The sequence below is a fragment of the Nelumbo nucifera genome, chromosome 6, assembly GCF_055504915.1.
Source record: "Nelumbo nucifera cultivar China Antique chromosome 6, China Antique-T2T, whole genome shotgun sequence".
NCBI classification, from domain to species: domain Eukaryota; kingdom Viridiplantae; phylum Streptophyta; class Magnoliopsida; order Proteales; family Nelumbonaceae; genus Nelumbo; species Nelumbo nucifera.
Genome location: NC_142654.1, coordinates 48492661 through 48512522, shown reverse-complemented (window position 1 = coordinate 48512522; position 19862 = coordinate 48492661). Strand labels below are relative to the sequence as shown.

At 38.5% G+C, this 19862-nt stretch overlaps 1 protein-coding gene across 7 annotated transcripts in view; it reads right to left on the bottom strand.

Moving 5' to 3' along the window:
* Positions 1-9613: 9613 nt before the first annotated feature.
* LOC104590647 (abscisic-aldehyde oxidase-like) overlaps positions 9614-19862 on the bottom strand; it is a 91177-nt gene continuing 80928 nt past the window's right edge. For 6 of the 7 annotated variants that reach the window (XM_088889828.1, XM_019196549.2, XM_010249365.3 and 3 more), the window contains 3 exons: positions 14430-14528; positions 13670-13859; positions 9614-10166 (listed from right to left, as the gene is read on the bottom strand). In XM_088889828.1, the coding sequence (XP_088745954.1) occupies positions 9949-10166; positions 13670-13859; positions 14430-14528 (507 nt within the window). In that variant the 3' untranslated portion in view covers positions 9614-9948. Of the gene's footprint in view, positions 10167-13669; positions 13860-14429; positions 14569-19862 lie in introns of those variants that run through there. The other variant, XM_019196550.2, reaches the window with a different exon arrangement.

Genomic DNA, 19862 nt, shown 5'->3' with positions numbered 1-19862 from the left:
CCTGCGAATTGAGATTAGATCTCATTCTCTCCAGAAAAGAAAACAGTTCAGCCTTTTCGTTTCTGGAAATCTCCTCCTGCCGCCGCCATCTGCATTGTTGCAAGATTTGATCTTTGCAGAAAAGAAAGTCAAGAAACCAGTTCTTGACATCAGTCTTGCAAGAAAGACTGAAAGAATTCAGTGTTTAGTACATCCAGGGGATTCTTGTGAAGGATCCAGTGTGTAGGACGCACCCGGCTGGTTCTGTTCCATCCACAGCTGTGTCATCTTCAGCAGGGACAGATCTTGGAGCATTCTTTGGGCGTGAACACCAACTTTGGGAGATACTGCTTCTCCGGATCAGGTATAATCCTCCCATTTATCTTTTGGTACAGATCTGGTTTGATTAGGGTTCAAGTAGATCCTTGAATATTGTATTCTAAATTCAGGGAATATGATTCCCAGTTGGGAGAAGGTAGGAAATTTTTGAAATTCGCCCCACCCATTCCGCAACCTTTATGGCGTCCATTAGATGGATCCTACCATTCTTTCAGTTTTAGCTGCATAACCCCACCACCTTCTGTGAAGGATCATATCCACTCATCTTATGAGCGTTCCTTTTGCCCTCTGTCAGACAAGGTTCATTGCCATTTTAGGTTAAACCTTTCTGTCCAATAAGTGCTTACTCATCATATTCGTGAACACCAAGGTACCATGAGAGAGTCTTCCATTTTAGGATAGGCCCCTCCTACATCGGTTTATGATGCCCCTATCATCTTATGAAATAATCCAACAGATCCAACAACAAATGGATATCCCAATTTTATGGTGCATCTCCTCGTTATTGAAGGACCCATCTTCATGCTAATGATGGAAGGCCTTTAGAGAGTTCATCATATGAATCTCCCTATCACATGCACTTATATTTTGTTGGAGTGAACGAATAATTATGCCCTAGTTCTTATTTAGGCTAAACCAAAGTGGTTCCCACTGACTTTCTTAAAGTCATATTCAGATGGGCCCTAAACGGCTAGGGTTCCGCATGGTTTCTCTTGGGGAGAAAGTTGAAGTGGAGCCCATCAAGAAGGGAGATCATCCAATGATCTTAAGGACATCATGGCAATGAAGTGCATTCAACCATGGTGTGCAAAAGAGCCACTATCAAATTAACATGGGCCAAGTGCATATGGCCCATGTATGTAGCACATCACACATCATACATCATATGCATGAAATAAAACCACAATTGATCCAATCAATTTAATCATCTATAAAACCCTAAAATAGTTAGGTTAAATTAGTATCAGCCCATTAGAGCTCATAACATTATCATATAACATTATCTAGGTACATGGGCCAAACTACAAAATACTGGGTTTTACAGGTTGGGCCAAATTGCATCTTGAAATCAGCCATCAAACCCTTGGCGCATATAAAAATTTTAGGGCTATGAATAGTCCCTATTGAGCGACAGATTTGGTCCAACCAGTTTGGTCCAATCTGGGTCGAATGGGTTTAGGGTTTGGTGTCTAATTCAAGATTCAATTTAAAAGGATGGTCCAAAATTAATCATGGATGATAAAAGACAATCAATAATCAGCAATCAAACATAACAGTGGGTTGTTCGTGTGGTTGTAAACCTGTAAGAAAGAGGTTAGTCACAATTTCTGAAAATCTGCAAATTACAAATTGCAGATCTTGTATCTGCGCAAATGTCTTCTTCTCCTCCATGAGAACCAACTTCTCTTCCAAAGAAAAAAATAGAAAAACCTAATTTCTCTATTAATCTACATCAGAATAAATCCCATACATTTCGTCTAAAAAAATTATTTACAAACTGAATTGAATAGAATGAAACAGTAGGATGCACAAATTCTTAGCACCAATAAAAGATTTCAATCTCCACCATACAAACATCCCATAATTCAAGAAATAAATATAGAACAATTTTATAATTATTGCAGATAAATAAAAAATTAATTTCAGATCATTCACCTATAACTAAGAACCGAATTATCAGAGAAAAACCCTAATTTGTGCAAATCAGGTAGAACCAAGTCTGCCTATTTGCGTAGGTTCAAATCAGGTTTGATTTTGGTTCAAGAATGTGAACCTAGCTCTGATACCCCTGAAGGAATGAGAGATCCATCATATGGATGGCCAAACCATGCATGGTGGTTGGGCGAAATTTCAAAAATTTTCTTTCTCCCATTCAGGAATCGTATTCCCTGATTTAGAAAACTGCATTTTCAAGGTTCGTTCATGAAACAAAACTGGACCAAATATACAACCAAAAGAGAAGGAAGAGATATACCAAATACGAAGTAACAACAACTCCCAACGTAGGTGTTCACGCCCAAAGAGATGACCAAAACCCGCCTCCACTAAAGATGACACAATGTATGGTGAGGCAGGATCAGCAAGATGGTTCTTCAGCAAGAACCTAAATTCGTCAAGAGGAATCGAACAAGGCCTGATGAGCATGACTTCAGATTGTTCTTCTAGCAAGAAACAATATCAAGAACCTTTCTTGATCAGCTCCACAGGTTGAAATTGAACTGGGTAGGGGCGGCAAGAACTGGGGAGAATTCTACAGGTTGTTGAGTGTGTTTTAACTGAGAAATTTGCCCCTATTTATAGCCTTCTTTGGATCAGCCTCCTAATCCAATTAGGAGAGAGTTTCTTGATCCAAATCTGACATTTGGATCTGGACTCTTAAATGGATAAGACTTACCTTATCCTTCATCTAATCTTGATAAGGTTATAAATCAAATTTCACCCCCTTTTAATTAACTGACTTAAGCCTATTTCAAAATGGGCTTTAGGCCCATTAAGTCACATAGCTCACCTACCCTTTAATATACTGGCTAACTTGGCTCTCTTTGTATGGCGTGGGACCTTAGCATTGATCTACACATCAGCCACATGGGTTCAACCCAGCCTTTGTTACAAGGCCTAGTCGAATTCACTGTAGGACACAGTAAACCCATGAATCTATCACAATGGGTTCTTAATGGTCCCAACATTTACACTAAATGGTCCTTAGGTCCAATCATCTTATGAAGGCCCAAGGACTGTGGGTAGATGCAAGATTAGTCAATTAGGTATAACCCTCAATGGTCTTACACTTAACCTCCAAGCCCTTAATGATCAATCATTGCCCGAAAAGAGAGGACCTCTCCCTCGGCTGCAATGTATAATGTCGCACTCTCTACTAACATGGATCCCGGGAATTAAAACATTTTGCAAACACTTTGTGAAACTATAACATATAAATATATTTTGCAAAACAAATTTCAAACACATTTGAAATCCACTACCGACAGTTTAGGTTTCCATTAGAGAGAGTGCATTCCCCGATCATTCACTTTGTCCGACAAAGGGGCTGATCTTGTCACTGTAATCACCCACTCAGGTGAATTTTCGGACTGTCCCAACATACTCAGGTTTTGACCCCCTCTAAGGATCTTACTGATCGGCATATCAAAGAGAACCCAATCTGACTCCTAGTGTAGTACCATAATCGAGTCTAGGGGTCAGGTGTAACATTCTAGTTTTGTCCATCTATCTTCAAGGTCCAGGGCAATATTAGAATTTGGTCCAGTTCAGGGTTTCAAGCAAAACCACACTACATGTACCTCAAGTCTCACCCTAGCAGCTGAGACAAGCCACCCCAACCAACTTGGCAGCACATCAGTGTTAGCCTTGCCAAGATAAATCTCCCTAGATCTATCCAACGGCTGTGAAGATTCTAAACTAACATGAATCTCATAAGTGTCTAGTTTAAGGGTATTAACAGAAACACACCAAATCACATGAATCAATTATGCACTTGTATTCATTTATAATAAATGTCATCAAGTACATCAATCAGATTAGATCTAAGGGCATACACTATCTAAGACCCCCACCTTCGAACTTAATCGGTTAGTCTTAAGAGTGGAGAAAATTCCCATTTACCTCTCTAACATAGGAGAACATGATGATTCTCAAATTCGAACTCAGTAGTAAGATCAAAGACTAAACAAAGTAGAAAACGAGAGAAAATAAAAGAAAGAATTACATCTAAATTTCTAAATTCATTTCGAAAAAGGCATAGGAGTATGAGATAATCGGTTTTACCTCTTGTAGCCTTAGTATAGGTTAACGATGCTTATGTTGGGAATTGCTGAATTAATGAACTCGAATGCTTTGGTTTGGTCGACTTTGATGAAATAGATCTTTGGGATTGTTGTTATGAAAGCTCTAGCTTGGTAGAGGTAGTGGGAGCACGTCGAGTGCAGGGCAATGACAAGTTAAGGCTTCAACCGAAAATCAATTTGAGGTCGAAGTTCATCAGAAGGAAGCTTGGTATGATAGCACGGGAGTGGAGATGGTGATCATTGTGTTCTCTAAATCGTTGCTCCTCTCTTTCTCTCTTAGACTTTCTCCTGCTTTCCTTGCCAAACCCTCTCTCTCTTAGATTTTCTCCTACTTTCCTTGTCAAACCCTCTCTCTCTTAGACTTTCTCACATCCATCCCCCCTCTCAAATTTTCTCTCATCCGACCTCCAATTTCCTCTCACTAGCTAATTTTGGGTCCTTCCTCCCTTTCTCCACCGACCTCTTTTCTTGGAAATGGAGCCTCCAATTTATAATAGGAGGGAGGGGGAGGTTTTGCTAACTCTCAAGATGGAAGGGGGGTTTTAGCAAGTTGGGGTTTGGAGAGATAGGCTAATTTTAAAATTTGGGTCAAAAGGGGTAAATTTGTAATTTAAGGCTTGGGGGTAAATTGGTAATTTAGGATAAAAGGGCAACTTAGTAAATTAGAGATTAAAAGGTAATTTCGTAACCTAGGGTTTGAAGGGGTATTTGGGTAAATTGGTAATTTTGGTTAAAGGGTATTCTAGGGATTTAGGGAATGAAGGGTATTTTGGTCATTTGGTTAGGGTGAGCTTTGGAAAATTGCAAGAAGGGATATTTTGGTAATTTGGAAAAAGGGGGCATTTTGGTAATTTGGTCATGGGGTATTTTGCTAATTTGAAATGGGGAATATTTTGGAAGTTTGGTCTAGGGGTATTTTGGTAATTTGGAGAAGGGGGATCTTGGCAATTTGGAATGGTGGATATTTTGGGGGTTAAGAGGGTAGTTTTAGGTATTTGGCATGAGGGTTAATTTAGTAATTTGGCATGAAGGGCATTTTAGGAATTTGGTACGAGGGGTGATTTTGGAAATTTGGAAGAAGGGGTATTTTGGTAATTTAGTTAAGGATATCTTAGTAATTTGGTCAAGGGGTGTTTTTGGGAATTTTGAAAGAAGGGGTATTAGGTGAGATCAATAATGGATTTTAAGGATTTGGGGGTTGAGACAAGTTCTTTTGGGTCCTAGAAGGATCGGAATGGTTTGATCAGTGTTCGAGGGTGAGTTGTAGGTCAAACAAAGGATCGAGAAAAATCCGGGTGCTGACAGTTGGGTTTTGTAACTTTTGTATCGTAGATAACCTCTAGTCTCCTAATACTTGGTCTTTTGTCTTTACCCAATGAATCAATCTTTCTGTCGAGGTTTGACCTTGCATTTTGATGGTCAGGCTGATGGGTTCCTCACTTGGCTGAATTTTGAATCCTAGGGTGGAAAATGCATCAACATACTTGTTTTTTACTCTCTTTCAGTGCTCATAGGTTATTTCTAGGTCCTTAGTGAGGCTCTAAATCAGGGTTCAGTATGGAAGTATAGTTAGTTCTTTGACAGTGGTTTCTCCTCCCATCTAAACGACCATAAGTTTAGAATCTCCTATCACCTTTGCCTTTTATGCTTTGGAGTCTTTTGCAATGACCAGCCCTAACATAAGTGCTTCATACTCTACAATATTGTGAGAACAGGGGAATTGAAGCTTAAAGGAGTAGGCCATGGTTTTCACTATTGGGGAAGTTAGTGTCACCCCTACCCTTGTAGATGAGTTGGTGCTACTATCGTCAAATGTTAGCTTCCATTCAACATCTTCTACCGCTGCGATGAGGGGAAGTTCTCTAGGGATTTCTTCAAAAATATGGAACTCATCACCGGTGGGGAAGGCTGCTAATAGGTCTTCTACGGCTTGGCATTTAATGGTTGTTGGATGAGTGTATTCAATACTGTATTTACTGAGCTACATCATCCATTTCACTATTCTACTACACAAGGGTGGTCAGTCTATGAAGTAACATGATCATTTCTTACTACTAGGATCACTTTTTGCCCTAGGATGTAGTGTCAAAATTTTTGTATTACAAATACTAGTGCCAAGCATTGTTGTTCCATGCGTGAGTAATTCTTTTTTATTGGTTTAAGTGTTTTGTTGGCGTAGTAGATTGGGCATTCTTGCTTTTCATCAGAAAAGGAACCCAAGTGACCTCTTATTCATTAGTTCATGGATAGGAAGCAATCTTACCTATAGAAATCAAAATAGTCTCAGCCAGGGTAGCTTACATAATGGGTAATCAATTCAAAATGGACGAAATGGACTAGATGATGTAGTGGAAGAAGTGCAAGAGAAGTGCCTACAAAGGCAAATTAAATACAAGCAGATCATGGCCACAAACTATTTGTTAAGGTAGTACAGGATAGTCTCCTTGAGGAGGTTTGGGAATCAAAGTTGTGGGTATGTTTTAGTCTCTGAGGAGGTCTAGGAGTTCTTGGATGATAATGATAATGATGATGATCCCCGGAGATCGTTCTCTATTCCCTTATTGTAGAGAGGATCCTGAGGCTATAAGGAAAATGATCTAAAAGGAGACATTTCCTATTAGAAAAAGGGGATCTTTGTTCTTATGTCAACTACTATGGGAGAACCATTGGGGGGGGGGGGGGGGCGGTTTTGCCACATGTCCAGCAAGATCCTTCAGGGACATAGTTTCCTTTCTCCTAATGGATTTCCCACCAGCCACGTGTCACGAACAAGATCTAAGTTTGGCTAGCATGCTCGAATGTCTATTCGATCTTCTTCAAGGCACCTTATTATAGCATTCTGTGACCAAGAGGGACACTAATGACCCATAGGCAGGTGTTGCTAGTTTCAAGGCCTACCCATCATTCGTTCTAGCATAGGCTGTCATTTCGTACTCACCACAAGGTACTGCTAGTACATTGAGTTCATCTCAGACTAGCGATGTTGTTTTATGTCCATCGCAAGTTTGGGGCGATGTTCCTTACTGATTGTGGGTCTTAAAAGGCATTTTGTCCTAGATAGCTCTCTGTGCTGTTACAAGGATACTTGATTGGGGTTTCTCGGTATGGTTTTCCTTTGGTTCCTTCATCATAATCTTGGCTATGGGGAACTACATGTACTTACAAATAGTATTTATTAAAATTTGCTAGAAAGTAGTAGTAATTTTTTAAAATACCCAGAAATTATTATTTTGTTGGTTCTTTTCTATTTATTACTTAATGATAAATTATTGTGATTACTATAATGTTTTAAAATGACAAAAAAAAATTACCTTAAATTTGATATCAAAGAAGAATAGAAGATAACCAAAAATAAAGTACTAGAAATTACCAAATGTAGGCAGAAATTATTTGTAATTACAAATAATTACCAGAAATTGTGTATAATTTACCTGAAATTATCAGTCATTATAAGATAATACATCTAAATCTATGTTAAAATAAAACAGGCTTTGTCATTTACCAGTAATTTTTTATTTTCTAAGAAATTAACAAAAAAATTACTACAAATTATCTTTGACTATAAAAAATTATTTTTAGTTACTGGTAGTTAAATATTAGTAAAGCATCAAAAATTGCCAAATACTTTTTTGGTTTCGGAAAGGTATGGCACTTCAAAAACTTTAAACCAAAGTGAAATCAAATTAATGCCATTAGGCCCATTACCAGTTGATTGGTTATCAGTTTTTTTAGGTACAATGACTTTTCTTCTCTCTTTGTTTTTTTCTGCAATGAATTTGGAAGAATTTAAAGTATTTTATTGGGTTGAAATATTTCAACTATATATTTACCCCTTTTAAATGAAAAGGTTTGTTTTATCATATATAAAAACAAAATTAAACGAAGTGTAGTATAAGATTTCCACCATAAATGGGCACAAGTAATATGATCTTGAGAGGATGTTGATTTTTTGCACTTTTGATCTATCTAATTGGACCATCTGAATCCAAGATCCTATGATGGGTCTGGATGCGCTGATGTAGACCTGTTCATGGGCTGAGTAGCCCGATGGACTGCCCAATCCAACCCATTTTGACGGGCTTGGACGAATATTTAAGTCTGCAGATCTGGGTTTTTCCTTATAAGCCCGACAAGTTCGGGCTTTGAGCTTGGGCTTGGGATTTATATAGGATCGGTCAGGCTTGGGCCTTGGGCCTTGGGCCTACCCATTTTTGCTTATAAAGAGGCCAAGCCCAACCCAAACCTGGCTTGGCCCAAGAACAAATCTACTCTGAAGGCCCAACATCCCCAATGAATACATGATTGCAAAAACTTAACTTTCAGAAGCCCACTATATATGGTTTCCAATTTGTGGTTTTCATGGGGCTCATGGATAATATTGCCCACCATCATTAACGTAGGTACTACTACTATAATTTGATTTTTTTTTTATGAAAACTATTATTTGAACCTAAATTCTGATCCAAAAGAACTTTCGATATGGATCCATAGTTGAGAATTATCACATACATATTGGCTACACAACTAGGAATGAAGGTCGGTATTTTTCCACTCTGATAGAGCTGCATTCTTAGGGGACGTGCCAATCAGCCTGAATGATGCACTGACAACAGTTGTTGGTCTATTGCTCTACAGGTCACATTCTCCAGGTACATTCTCCATGGGACTCCTCATAGCCCTTAACTATGCCTATTATGCATGCCAGGTTCATTCCCATCACAATCTATGCCGTCATCCCATAACTAGCTCTCATAAATTCCTTGTTCCCAACAATATGTATTTTTTGTATTCCCCCATTAGCAAGCAATTTGTAGAATGTATTTAACATTTTCATTTTTAAATATTTTCTTAAATTGCATCCCGTCAGTACCCAACTACGCCTCAAGCTAAGCCTAGTCCGAATTTACTTTGGGCCTGAATTTTTTTACTTGCTCTGCTTGAAGTTTAAAAACTCAAAGCCCAACCTGTGCAAAAGCTTTGGTTGAATTGGATCGGGCTTAGATTGGGTCCACCCAATTTACACCCCTCTTTTGCCTGAAATTGTTTTAACAAATCCTATGCATCACACAGGCCCCTACTAGTACACTTTAAAAAAAACGTTAAATGCTAGAAAAATTAAAATGCACTTGGAAAGCCAATATAAATCTCAGAAATACACATAGATGCCATATAACCTCGAAACACCTTGATTCGGGTGGAATGACACCCAGCCACATTCCACAATCTTATGCCTTATCCTCTCAACACTTAAATCTTGTTCCTGTTCACTTAAGAAATTTTTCAAAAACTAATCTGTTGTATGTCCCAACGTATGTTTCTTGACAAAACCAAGAAAAACAAGGGCTTTGCATTGACGTATATAGGAAGGTATGAACTCTTACAATAGTATATATCTGGTTGAATTTTTACATTATAAACCTATAAGAGTTCAAATGATTATCTTTGTTAATTACTTGATAATATTTTATAGGGAAAATAACATTCATTGTGTACATTTCTCTGTTCATTTATTTGAATAAGCAAGGACAAAAAAAATGTCACACTGAATTGTCCTTCAAGAATCAATGGATTCTCAGAGTCCGGCAAATCAGAAAACACTGGTTTTGCCAAGGTTGACAACAAAGCCTTGTATTTGTCACTCTTTTTACATTAAAAGCTTTTCTGTTTCGGGGGATTACCAATATGTAGTCAATTTGGGAGGATGATAAGATACTCGGCGTATATATTTGTTAATTCATGACCATATGCCATAGTATGCCACAAGGACAAAGTTGCAATCTATGGGCTATTGTCCTATATTCCAAGTAAACACACACAACAAGCTAATTTACTGATGAGAAAGCAAGTTCTCTAGATATCTCTCCACGTTGTCAAGCCCACATAGCTCCTTGACAACAGGCATGGTTGCGGGGACATCAAGCTGAAACATAGAATGAGATCCTTCTAACTTGTGCAAAGAGAAAAGCTCTTTCCGGGCTTCTCTTATTGCTGATCTTGTTGCACAGTGAACAGAAACTGCTAGAAGTAGAGGAGGCTCTCCAGAAGCTGCACAACAGACGCAATCACTATTAATCACAATTAAACAACACTAAGAAATGATCTACATCATACATCATTCTGATAGAGAATTGGATTTGGAATCAGAATTGGAATCCGTTGGAATCAGAATCAGAATGGTCTATTCCCCTTCCCCCTACCTGCTTAGTTCAGACAGAAATTGGAATCGGAATCAAAATCAGCTGGAATGGGATTCTCATTCCCAGGGGAGGGGGAGAGAATGACCATTCCTTTAAATGGGGTAATGCAATTCCACCAGGAATGGGAATTGGATTCTATTTCTGCCCAACCAAACGGTTGGATCTGATTCCAGAACCCTATTCCCACAAACCAAATGGACCCCTGAGAAATGGCTAACTTTTACATTTAGAGCATCTTAAAAGTGTATGGGCTGGGCTGTTCTGTACTTTCGTTCATTTTTCTTTATTATTCTTAATGGTCATAAGTTTTGGGACCATGATCTTCTTTATTTCTTGTTATCGCCTAATGAGGGGTAGTTGTGGCTTTTGGACTCTAATTAGATCGTTGATATAAATACTAATATAGAGCTGATCTTCCACCCATTCTTCCATTCCTCTTTCTTTTCCAAGTTTTCTTTTCTTCTTTGGGTTCGTGTTCATTGTTTATGGTAATCAGAGCAATAAAACACACAGAAGAACCTGTCCCAATCTCTTCTATCTTGTTCTTGAACTTTTTTATTTTTCTTATTAAAGGTTATTCTTAAGCAACCCTAGAACTGATCATACACAGCTAGAAATCAGTTTCAGGGTTCTACCTTTGTGCAGAAACCAAGAAGCTCGGCCAGTTGTTCTATGCCCTACTAGGGTTCATATTAGAGCTTGTAGTCAGCCGACTAGTAGAGAGCGCTGTACTGAGGAGAAAAGTTCAGGTGATCATCTATTGAAGTTCTGTTGCGTAAGAGAAACTCCTCTATAAGTCTGTTCTATTGGCATTTAGGCTGAGTTGTTTTCCAAGGGTTGAACAGCTGTGAGTTTTGGGTGTAAGAGAGTAAGATGTCTTCCAGAACTGGAGAAGATACTTCAAGAGACAATAGACCAACTGAGAATCCACTATCCTTGATAGACCTAACCTGGCTGGCCTTCAAATCACTAATGTGAAGTTGGACGTAGGGCTGTTCATGAAATGAATCAAACTGACCAAACTCAAACCGATTTGGTTGGTTTTAAATGTTAATGGTCAGTTTCGGTTCAAAAAAAAATATAACCCAAACAGTTGGATCGGTATTCAGTTTTTAAGTGTTCAAAAACTGAACAGATCCGCCTTTAAGGTAACAAATTTAAATGATGTCTGGTAACTTACCTATTAAAGGAACTAGCAATGGAACAAGGTTCAAAGTATCGATATGATATGCGTATCGGCAGTATCATATCGGTACTTAGAAATGCCCGAAACTCTTCTTTTTTTAGTTTTTTTTTTCAAATTTTGGTTTTTGAGAAGCTAAAAACAAGTTTTTTTATTAAAAAAGTTGGGGTTTCGAAACACATGGAAACAGGCGTTTCCAAGCATATCGTTTTCAAAAGATATAATACAGGGTGTACCGTATCAATACTTTAAACCATGCAATGGAAACGTCTTATCGTTAGCGGCATTAGATGTATGGTACAGAAGTTAAATCTTGTCCTTTTTACTTTTTAGACTCTAGCCTTTAGCCTCTGTTGATGGATTCTAAAGCTCAAAAGTTAAAAGTTCTAATTTCTGTACTGCAGTAGGGATTTTGAGTTACAGCTGCCAGTGACAGTTTATTCATTTAATTAAAATCAATAGAATATAGGTAATCGTATTGACTAACTGACAATCTGAGGATGTGCGTTCAGTTGGGTAAATTATATACAGCCAAACCAAACGTGTACATCCAACAGCTCTAGTTGGACTATTACAACTAGAGGGAATGGTTTATTTTAGACAAGTTATTTATCACTGCATGTGGATTGTTAGGGTATATGAATGGAAAAATCAAGGAGCCAAAGGAGGATTAATCTGAATACATGGTATGGTGTAGAGAAAACACAGCCATAATGTCATGGCTACTATTTTCAATGACTGAAGATCTCTACAACAGTCCAACATCTCCCTACAGCCTTAAGGATTTGAGAGAAGATCTCAAATGCATATGGACAGAAAAAATAATGCACATATCTACCAGTCAACCCAAGATTTAGTTGCCTTGAAGCAAGAGGATAGCATGGATTTTCTACACTTGAAGGGCTTCCAAAGGAGTTTGATCATCAACTAGTGATTAATTGGGACAGCATGAGTGATACAAAGAAACATAATAGACATATTGATGAAATGATGGCTTCCAAGTTATTAGCAAGCTTAGATCCCACATTAAGAATGCATTTCTTAATGGGGATTTACAGGAAGAAGTGTTCATGAATCCTCCTCTTCTCTACGATGTTGATGATATTTCAAATTTCATTGCCAGACTATATATTTATGATTTAAAATTTTAGAATATTGTTAAAAGCTTTTCTATATTTCATTAAAATTGTCACAATTTTTAAAGTATTTTCCTAAAAGAACCAATGGAGAACTGGGGATTGGAATAATTGGCTTACTATTTTCATATTATTCACTTACTAAGTCACCATGGTTCAAAAGAAGAATGCATGTAACTAAAAAGGGGTATTGTCAATCTAATCAAAATATATAGTAACAAAAAAGACAACATTCAAAATGGCAAGTGATTGACATATTTAATAAAGAGATCGGTATCAACATATTTAATAAAGAGATGGATAAAAGAGAGAGAGACAGAGAGAGAGAGAGAGAGAGAGAGAGAGACCTTTAGAAGTCTGTTAATTTTCTCCTATTTGATTTATATGGTTCTTTTCTATGGTTTTTAAGCCTCAAATGTGCAATTATATTTCTTCTAATGATTCCTTTGAGATTTATTAACTAATTTCATGTTTCTAGAAAACTTCCTGATTTTTTAGATTTTCCAAATATCTTAGTTAAATACCAAAAATAAAAAAAAACGTCCATTCGTATCAAAATAACAAACCATGATAATAACCAACCAATTAACTTACTTGATTGGATATTTTATATTGAACCATTGAATGGAAATTGGATAACTTATATGAATGGGAATTACTTTTTCATTTGGCATTGCTAGTTGTAGGTTATAGTTTAAGTTCTTGATGACCTCTATTTGTCCATCCGGATTCCTTCAATTCTCACTTGTTATTCATGGAAGGAAAGACCAACAACACACCAATCCCTACAAGAATCTTCCCCCCACCCCCCAACCCTGGTCCCCCAGCTTCTTTCCGTCTAAGACGACTCATTCCACTAATTTTCGCCATTGAACTAAGTCCAATAAAATTAAGTGGAAAACAAGGGGAATAGGTAGCTAATTAACTAATGAACAAGTTTAACTGTCCATTAGAGTTGATCTTCATTGAAATCTTATAATTAACAGATAGATAAGTTAATCAAAGAGCATCTAATCATTGTTTAGAATCTACCTTTGGAGGACAGAACACGTTTTTGATGATGTCCACTATTTAGGATCTCAACATTGAATTGTTTTGGGATTGTGTCTATGGTGGGAATCTTGTATGTCCATGTACCATCTGATACCACCAGCCCATCTGAGTTGCTCAGGTACTCTTCCAGCATGAAAAAGCCAATTCCTTGAACAAAAGCACCTTCAATCTGTGCAAAGATATTTTTTGAATGTGAGGCCCAATATATTAGTTTTAGCATTTAAGAGCACCCATTCAATGTCTTTTACCTGATCAACCTTCTAGAACAAAGGAAACCCAATAACATAATCTTAACCATTCTACAGGCCTTTTGGACCACATAGTCTTGGTACTTTATCTCATCAGAGATTAAGTTTCATGGGTACTTGAGATTCAATCAACTCTTCTGATACTAATTTTCCAACACATATGACCGACCAATCAGATTGGTCTGGCCACTAAAACAGTAGTTGAATGGTACAAATCATCCAATCAGGTTAATTCTTCACATAAAAGGTTTAGCAGGACCAAAACAATTGTTAGTTTCACTTCTGGCAAGAGTTTCATAACTGTGATCTGTCAATTGAGCTTTCATTTGATATAGGCTATTTGGACATGCTATGGCATATGGTCATGGACAAATGTATAAGCAAACAAAAGAGCATAAACTTCCAAAGGGTAAGAATTCAAAATAGGAAAACTAGAATACGAACTAAAAAAGTGATGGTACAGTTGCAAATAAGATTGCATTTAAACCAACCTGTCCTAGATCCACAGCGGGGTTCAGGCTTTGTCCACAGTCATAAATAATATCAGTTCGTAAAATTGTGGTTCCTCCAGTTAGAAGATCTACCTCCACCTGTGTTGTTCACGGCTTTGGTATGAGTATTCTATGCAATCTAAACAAAGGAAGAATTATTGACATGGCACCCAGAAAATCAACTATATTACCTGGTGAAATAGCTAAGAGATAAAATAAGTGCAGACTATTATTAGCTAGTAGCTTCAATTATAAAATAGAACACTATCAAAGTTATAAAAAAACCAGAAAAGATACCTTAGAGGAGTCAAGGGAGTATATAAAACATGGTGTCATCAGTCAATAAACACATGTAAAAGGTGAGTTTAGTGATGAATAGTTTCAGAAGAAAGTTTAAATGACTAGGAAGTTGAATAACATCATGCTAATGCTATTATACCAGCTGGAGAAGTTGTGACTTGGTGTCATTATGACTGGTTTAACAGTCTGACAGATGATATGCTGATAATAAATAGAGGAAGTACATGCTAAAGAAAAATTTGACCATTTTTTGAATAACAACGTAATCTCAACAGAAAATCTGGATACTGTTCAAGATAATGTTTGGCTATTGCACTTCTAGTCTTGAGACTGGCTTGTTAACATATTGGTGGATTGTATCTGAGGGATTAGGGTATGTCTTCCCCTAGGATGGCACTATCATATTCAGGTCTGAACCTCATTAGGAACTGATTTTCTTCTCTCTTTTCAAAGTGTTTCTGAAAGTATTTCACACATTCTGCCAGGTCAGAAGGTTCAATAATAACAAGCTCATATTCAGCCCACAAGTCAAGAAAACCTGAGTAATAATCTTGAATCTTTCCATCTCTTTGAGAGTATGCAAAAATTTCTGATTCAATTTGATATTGCCCTGACATATTAGATTGCAGATACACTTTCTTCAGAAGCAGTCTTCATCCTCCTCATAGGAACAGCAATGTGGGATTCTATAGAACTTAGAATCGAAGAGACATGTTTGCCATTATCCAACTTCCATTATTGGAAAGCTTTAGTATCTGTTTCAGCTTGTTTAACAACATCCCAATTTAAATACCCATCCAATCTCTTTCATTCGACATAAAAATCAAAATGAAATTTCCACATCCCATAGTTTGCTCCATTGAGCTTCACCAGAACGACATCTACTCTATCGGAGGCCATTTCAGCAAGAAATAACAGTCCAAACACAGTAATAACAGAAAATATAGGTTTGCCAGTGGCACACTTCAATTCAGAAGATTAGAGAAATAACCCAGCATACAAATTAGGTCCAAGAGTTTCAAAGCTGTTGACAGTTGTTTGTGTATTCAGGTTTAGTACCACAAGGGTACTGTTGTAATTTCTCTTCTGTTTATATTGTTCAACTGGACTAGTATAAATAATAATTTCTTTCATTCGCCCCCTAAGTTCTGGAGGGCTTTCAGTCACTCGACTCACCTCTCTTCTCTCTTCTCTCCTCTCTTCTCTTGCTCTTGCTCAACATGGTATCAGAGCAAGTCGTCCAGGCCTGAGGTGGTGTCAAGCAAACTGCTGTTGCATCCAATGCTGTCTCCAATCGAACTCCTAATCTGGTGAAATCAGTTCGACCCAGAAGTTACAGAGTCTTTTCATCTTCCAGCCCAGAAGTTGCACCTCTTGTCTGCTCGACTGTAGAGAGACTATTGTTTGAGGTTTGTAGAGGGTGTTCTGTCTTCAGAAAGGCTATCATCTGAAACTAAAAGAAGTACTGGTCATCTTCTGTTCGGCTGCCTATTGTTTGAGGATCGTAGAAGGAGTTCCGGTTTACAGGGAGACTATCATCTGAAATTAAACAAGGTACTATCATCCTTGTCTGTTTGGCTGCCTATTGTTTGATGAACTGTTCGGCTGCCTATTGTTTGATGAACTGTTCGGCTGCCCTACTGTTAAGTGACTGTATTCCTTAACACAGTAACTGTATTCAACCTTTTTTTTTATTTGTATTGTGGACTGTTGATTGTCTGTTCAGCCGATTGATTGTCTACTCAATATTAATCTTTTTGATTGACTGTTCGGCTACCCTGTTGATCTCCTCGACTGGTTAGCTATCAGGCCTACTAATTAGGTCATTCAGACCTGTTTCAGTACTGCAACAGCAGTGTTCAGTTTTTTGTTTGTTCTCAGTGAAACTGTAGGTCAGAAGGACCTGTTCTTGTACTGCAACAGCAGTGTTCTGCTTTTTTGTTCTCAGTGAAACTGTAGGTCAGAAGGACCTGTCCTTGTACTGCAACAGCAGTGTTCTGTTTTTTTGCTCTCAGTGAAACCGGAGGTCAGAAGGACCTATTTCTGCAATAGCCTTGTACGGATGTACTCTTTTGGTTGCTGTTTCATTTCTGATATCATGGGCAGTGAAGATTCAGCCACATCTGGAGTTTCCTCAATGCTGAATGGAATGGGTGGGGGTGACCTATCCTTTCCTATGGCTGTTGTCCCTCTTGATGGTTTAAATTACCTGGAGTGGTCAAGAGGGATCAAATTATACATCACTGCAAGGGGGAAGATAGGCTATATTAATGGGAGGATAAAAGAACCATCCTCTGGGAGTGCTGAATATGATAGATGGAATCAGGAGAACAATATTGTTATGTCCTGGCTCTTGGTTTCCATGCAACCTCAAATAAGGAAGAATTTCATGTGGGCTGAAACTGCAAATGAAATCTGGGAACAAGCAAAGTCTACATATTCAGAATTGCGACACTATGCCAAAATTTATCAACTGCAGGCAACATCTTCTACTTGTAGACAAGGGGAGAGGTGTTTATCGGTTTATTACTCTGACTTAACATCTGTATGGAAGGAGTTGGATCACTACCAGAGTGTGGATTGGAAGTGTGATGAGGATGCTAAGAAGTACAAGCAGCTTGTCTCCCAGCAAAGGGTGTTTGCATTTTTACATGGTCTGAATCCTATGTATGAATCTATCAGGGTTCAGATTCTCAGCTCTAAGGATCTCCCATCTGTTCAGGAAGTCTATGCTCTTGTATAGTCTGAAGAAAGCAGGAGAAATTTGATGAACAGCCCTGGTGGGGATGCTGTTGTGTTGGTTGCAAAAGGGGGTGTCTCTACTGGTGTGGGATCTTCTTCCCGGAAAGGAGATCTCCAGAAAAAAACAGAAGATAAGGAAAAATTGTGGTGCACTCATTGCCAGAAACCCTGACACACCAAAGATACCTGTTGGGATCTTCATGGGAAACCAAAATGGGCTCAAGATCTGACTAAGAAGCAAGGTTCAGAGGTGAATAAGAAGTACGGACAGCAAAGTACAAAGAAACATCACATGGCCAACAATGGCTACTCGGAGAATCAGTCCCCCATTTCTACTGTGACTCAGGCACATCTCATTGGACCTGACCCGAGGGAGGACATTATGAATTCCTTTCGTGACCATTTAGAGCTCTATGGTAGAGTAATTCGTCAGATGGATGCTCCTCCCTCAACCTCATTTGCATCTACGTCAGGTAACCCTACCACTGCTTTCCATGTTGCTTCTCACACCCCTGACTCTCCATGGATCATTGATTCTAGAGCATCAAAACATATGACTGGTACGTCCTCTTACTTTCAAACCTATCACCCTCTTTCTGGAAGAGACAAGGCGAGACTAGCCGATGGATCATACTCTTCCATAGCTGGTCAAGGAACTCTCTCTCTTCCTCTTGGTCTTACCCTTTCTGATGTCCTTCATGTTCCAAAATTTTCCATTAATTTGTTCTCTGTTAGTAGTGTTACTAATTCCTTGAATTGCTCAGTGACTTTTTTCCCTTCCCATTGTGTGATTCAGGATCTAGCCTCGGGGAGGACGATTGGTAGGGGTCGTATGCCTGATGGACTTTACATGCTAGAGAATAAGGTTGGTCTTCATGTTACAGAGTCTATGAGTCAGTCTATGAGTCAGTCCTGTAAGAAAAAGGTCTATTTATGGCATTGTCGTCTTGGTCATTTGTCTTTTGAGTCTTTGAAAGTTGTATTCCCAGAACTGTTTAAGTCAATGTCTGTTTCTGATTTTTCTTGTCAAACGTGTCAGTTAAGTAAGCATTGTAGAACTCATTTTCTTCAAAGAAATAGTAAATCTGAATCTCCGTTTCACATTGTTCATTCTGATGTATGGGGCCTTGTTACTTTACCACCTGAGAGTGGCTACAAGTATTTCATTACCCTCATTGATGATTATTCTAGATATACTTGGGTATACCCGATGCGAACTAGGGAAGAAGTACCAAAAATCATTCAAAATTTCCAGCGAATGATCTTCACTCAATTTCAAACTGAAATCCAAATTTTTCAATCAGACAATGCAAAAGAATTTTTTCATAGTGACCTCACGGAGTTTTTTGCTTCGCATGGTTCCCTTCACCGTAGCTCTTGTGCCCGCACACCACAACAAAATGGTGTGGCCGAACGGAAGAACTGACATCTCCTTGAAGTGGCTCGGGGTTTACTTCTTCATATGAATGTTCCCAAACGGTTTTGGCTTGAAGCTATTCTTTGTTCCACTTACCTTATAAACCGTATGCCCTCTCGTCGGTTAGAGTACAAAGCCCCACATCAACTTCTCTTCCCTAAGGCTCCTCTTCTTTCTATTCCTCCTCGTGTCTTTGGTTGCCGGTGTTTTGTCCAAAATCTGTCTCCCACCCGTGGGAAATTGGATTCTCGTGCTATCCCTTGTATATTTCTTGGTTACTCCTTCACTCAAAAGGGATACCGTTGTTTTGATCATGTTTCTCGTAAATTCTATGTCTCCATGGATGTTTCTTTCTTTGAAGATGAGCCTTTCTATCCTGTTTCTCCTCAGAAGGAGTGTAGGCATGAGGAGAAACTGGTTCAACTTCCCTCTCTCCCTGACCCTCTGCCTTTTCGTGTTTTTTCTCGTTGTCGCAAAGGCCAACCAAATACAAGAGCTGTAGAGAATCCAAAAGCTATTCCTCCAGTGCCACCAGACTCCTCGGGGGAGGATCATACTCACTCAGATATTTTGGCTCCCAATGATGTCCTTGAATCTATTGAAAATGATTCCTCTACTGCTAATGATCTTGACCGCCCTATTGCTCACAGGAATGGTGTTAGATTGTGCACCACTAAACATCCCATTTCCAACTTTGTCTCCTATGAGAACATTTCACCCTCATTCCGTGCTTTCCTTACCTCTATTGACAGTGTCCCTATCCCTAAGAATGTGGCAGAAGCTCTTTCAGTTCTTGAGTGGACAAATGCCATGAGGGAAGAAATTAATGCCCTTCACAAAAATGGCACATGGGAACTTGTTGATCTTCCTAAGGGAAAGGTTCCAGTTGGATGTAAATGGGTGTTCACAGTCAAGCATAAGGTTGATGGAACAGTGGAAAGGTATAAAACTCGCTTAGTGGCAAAGGGATTTAC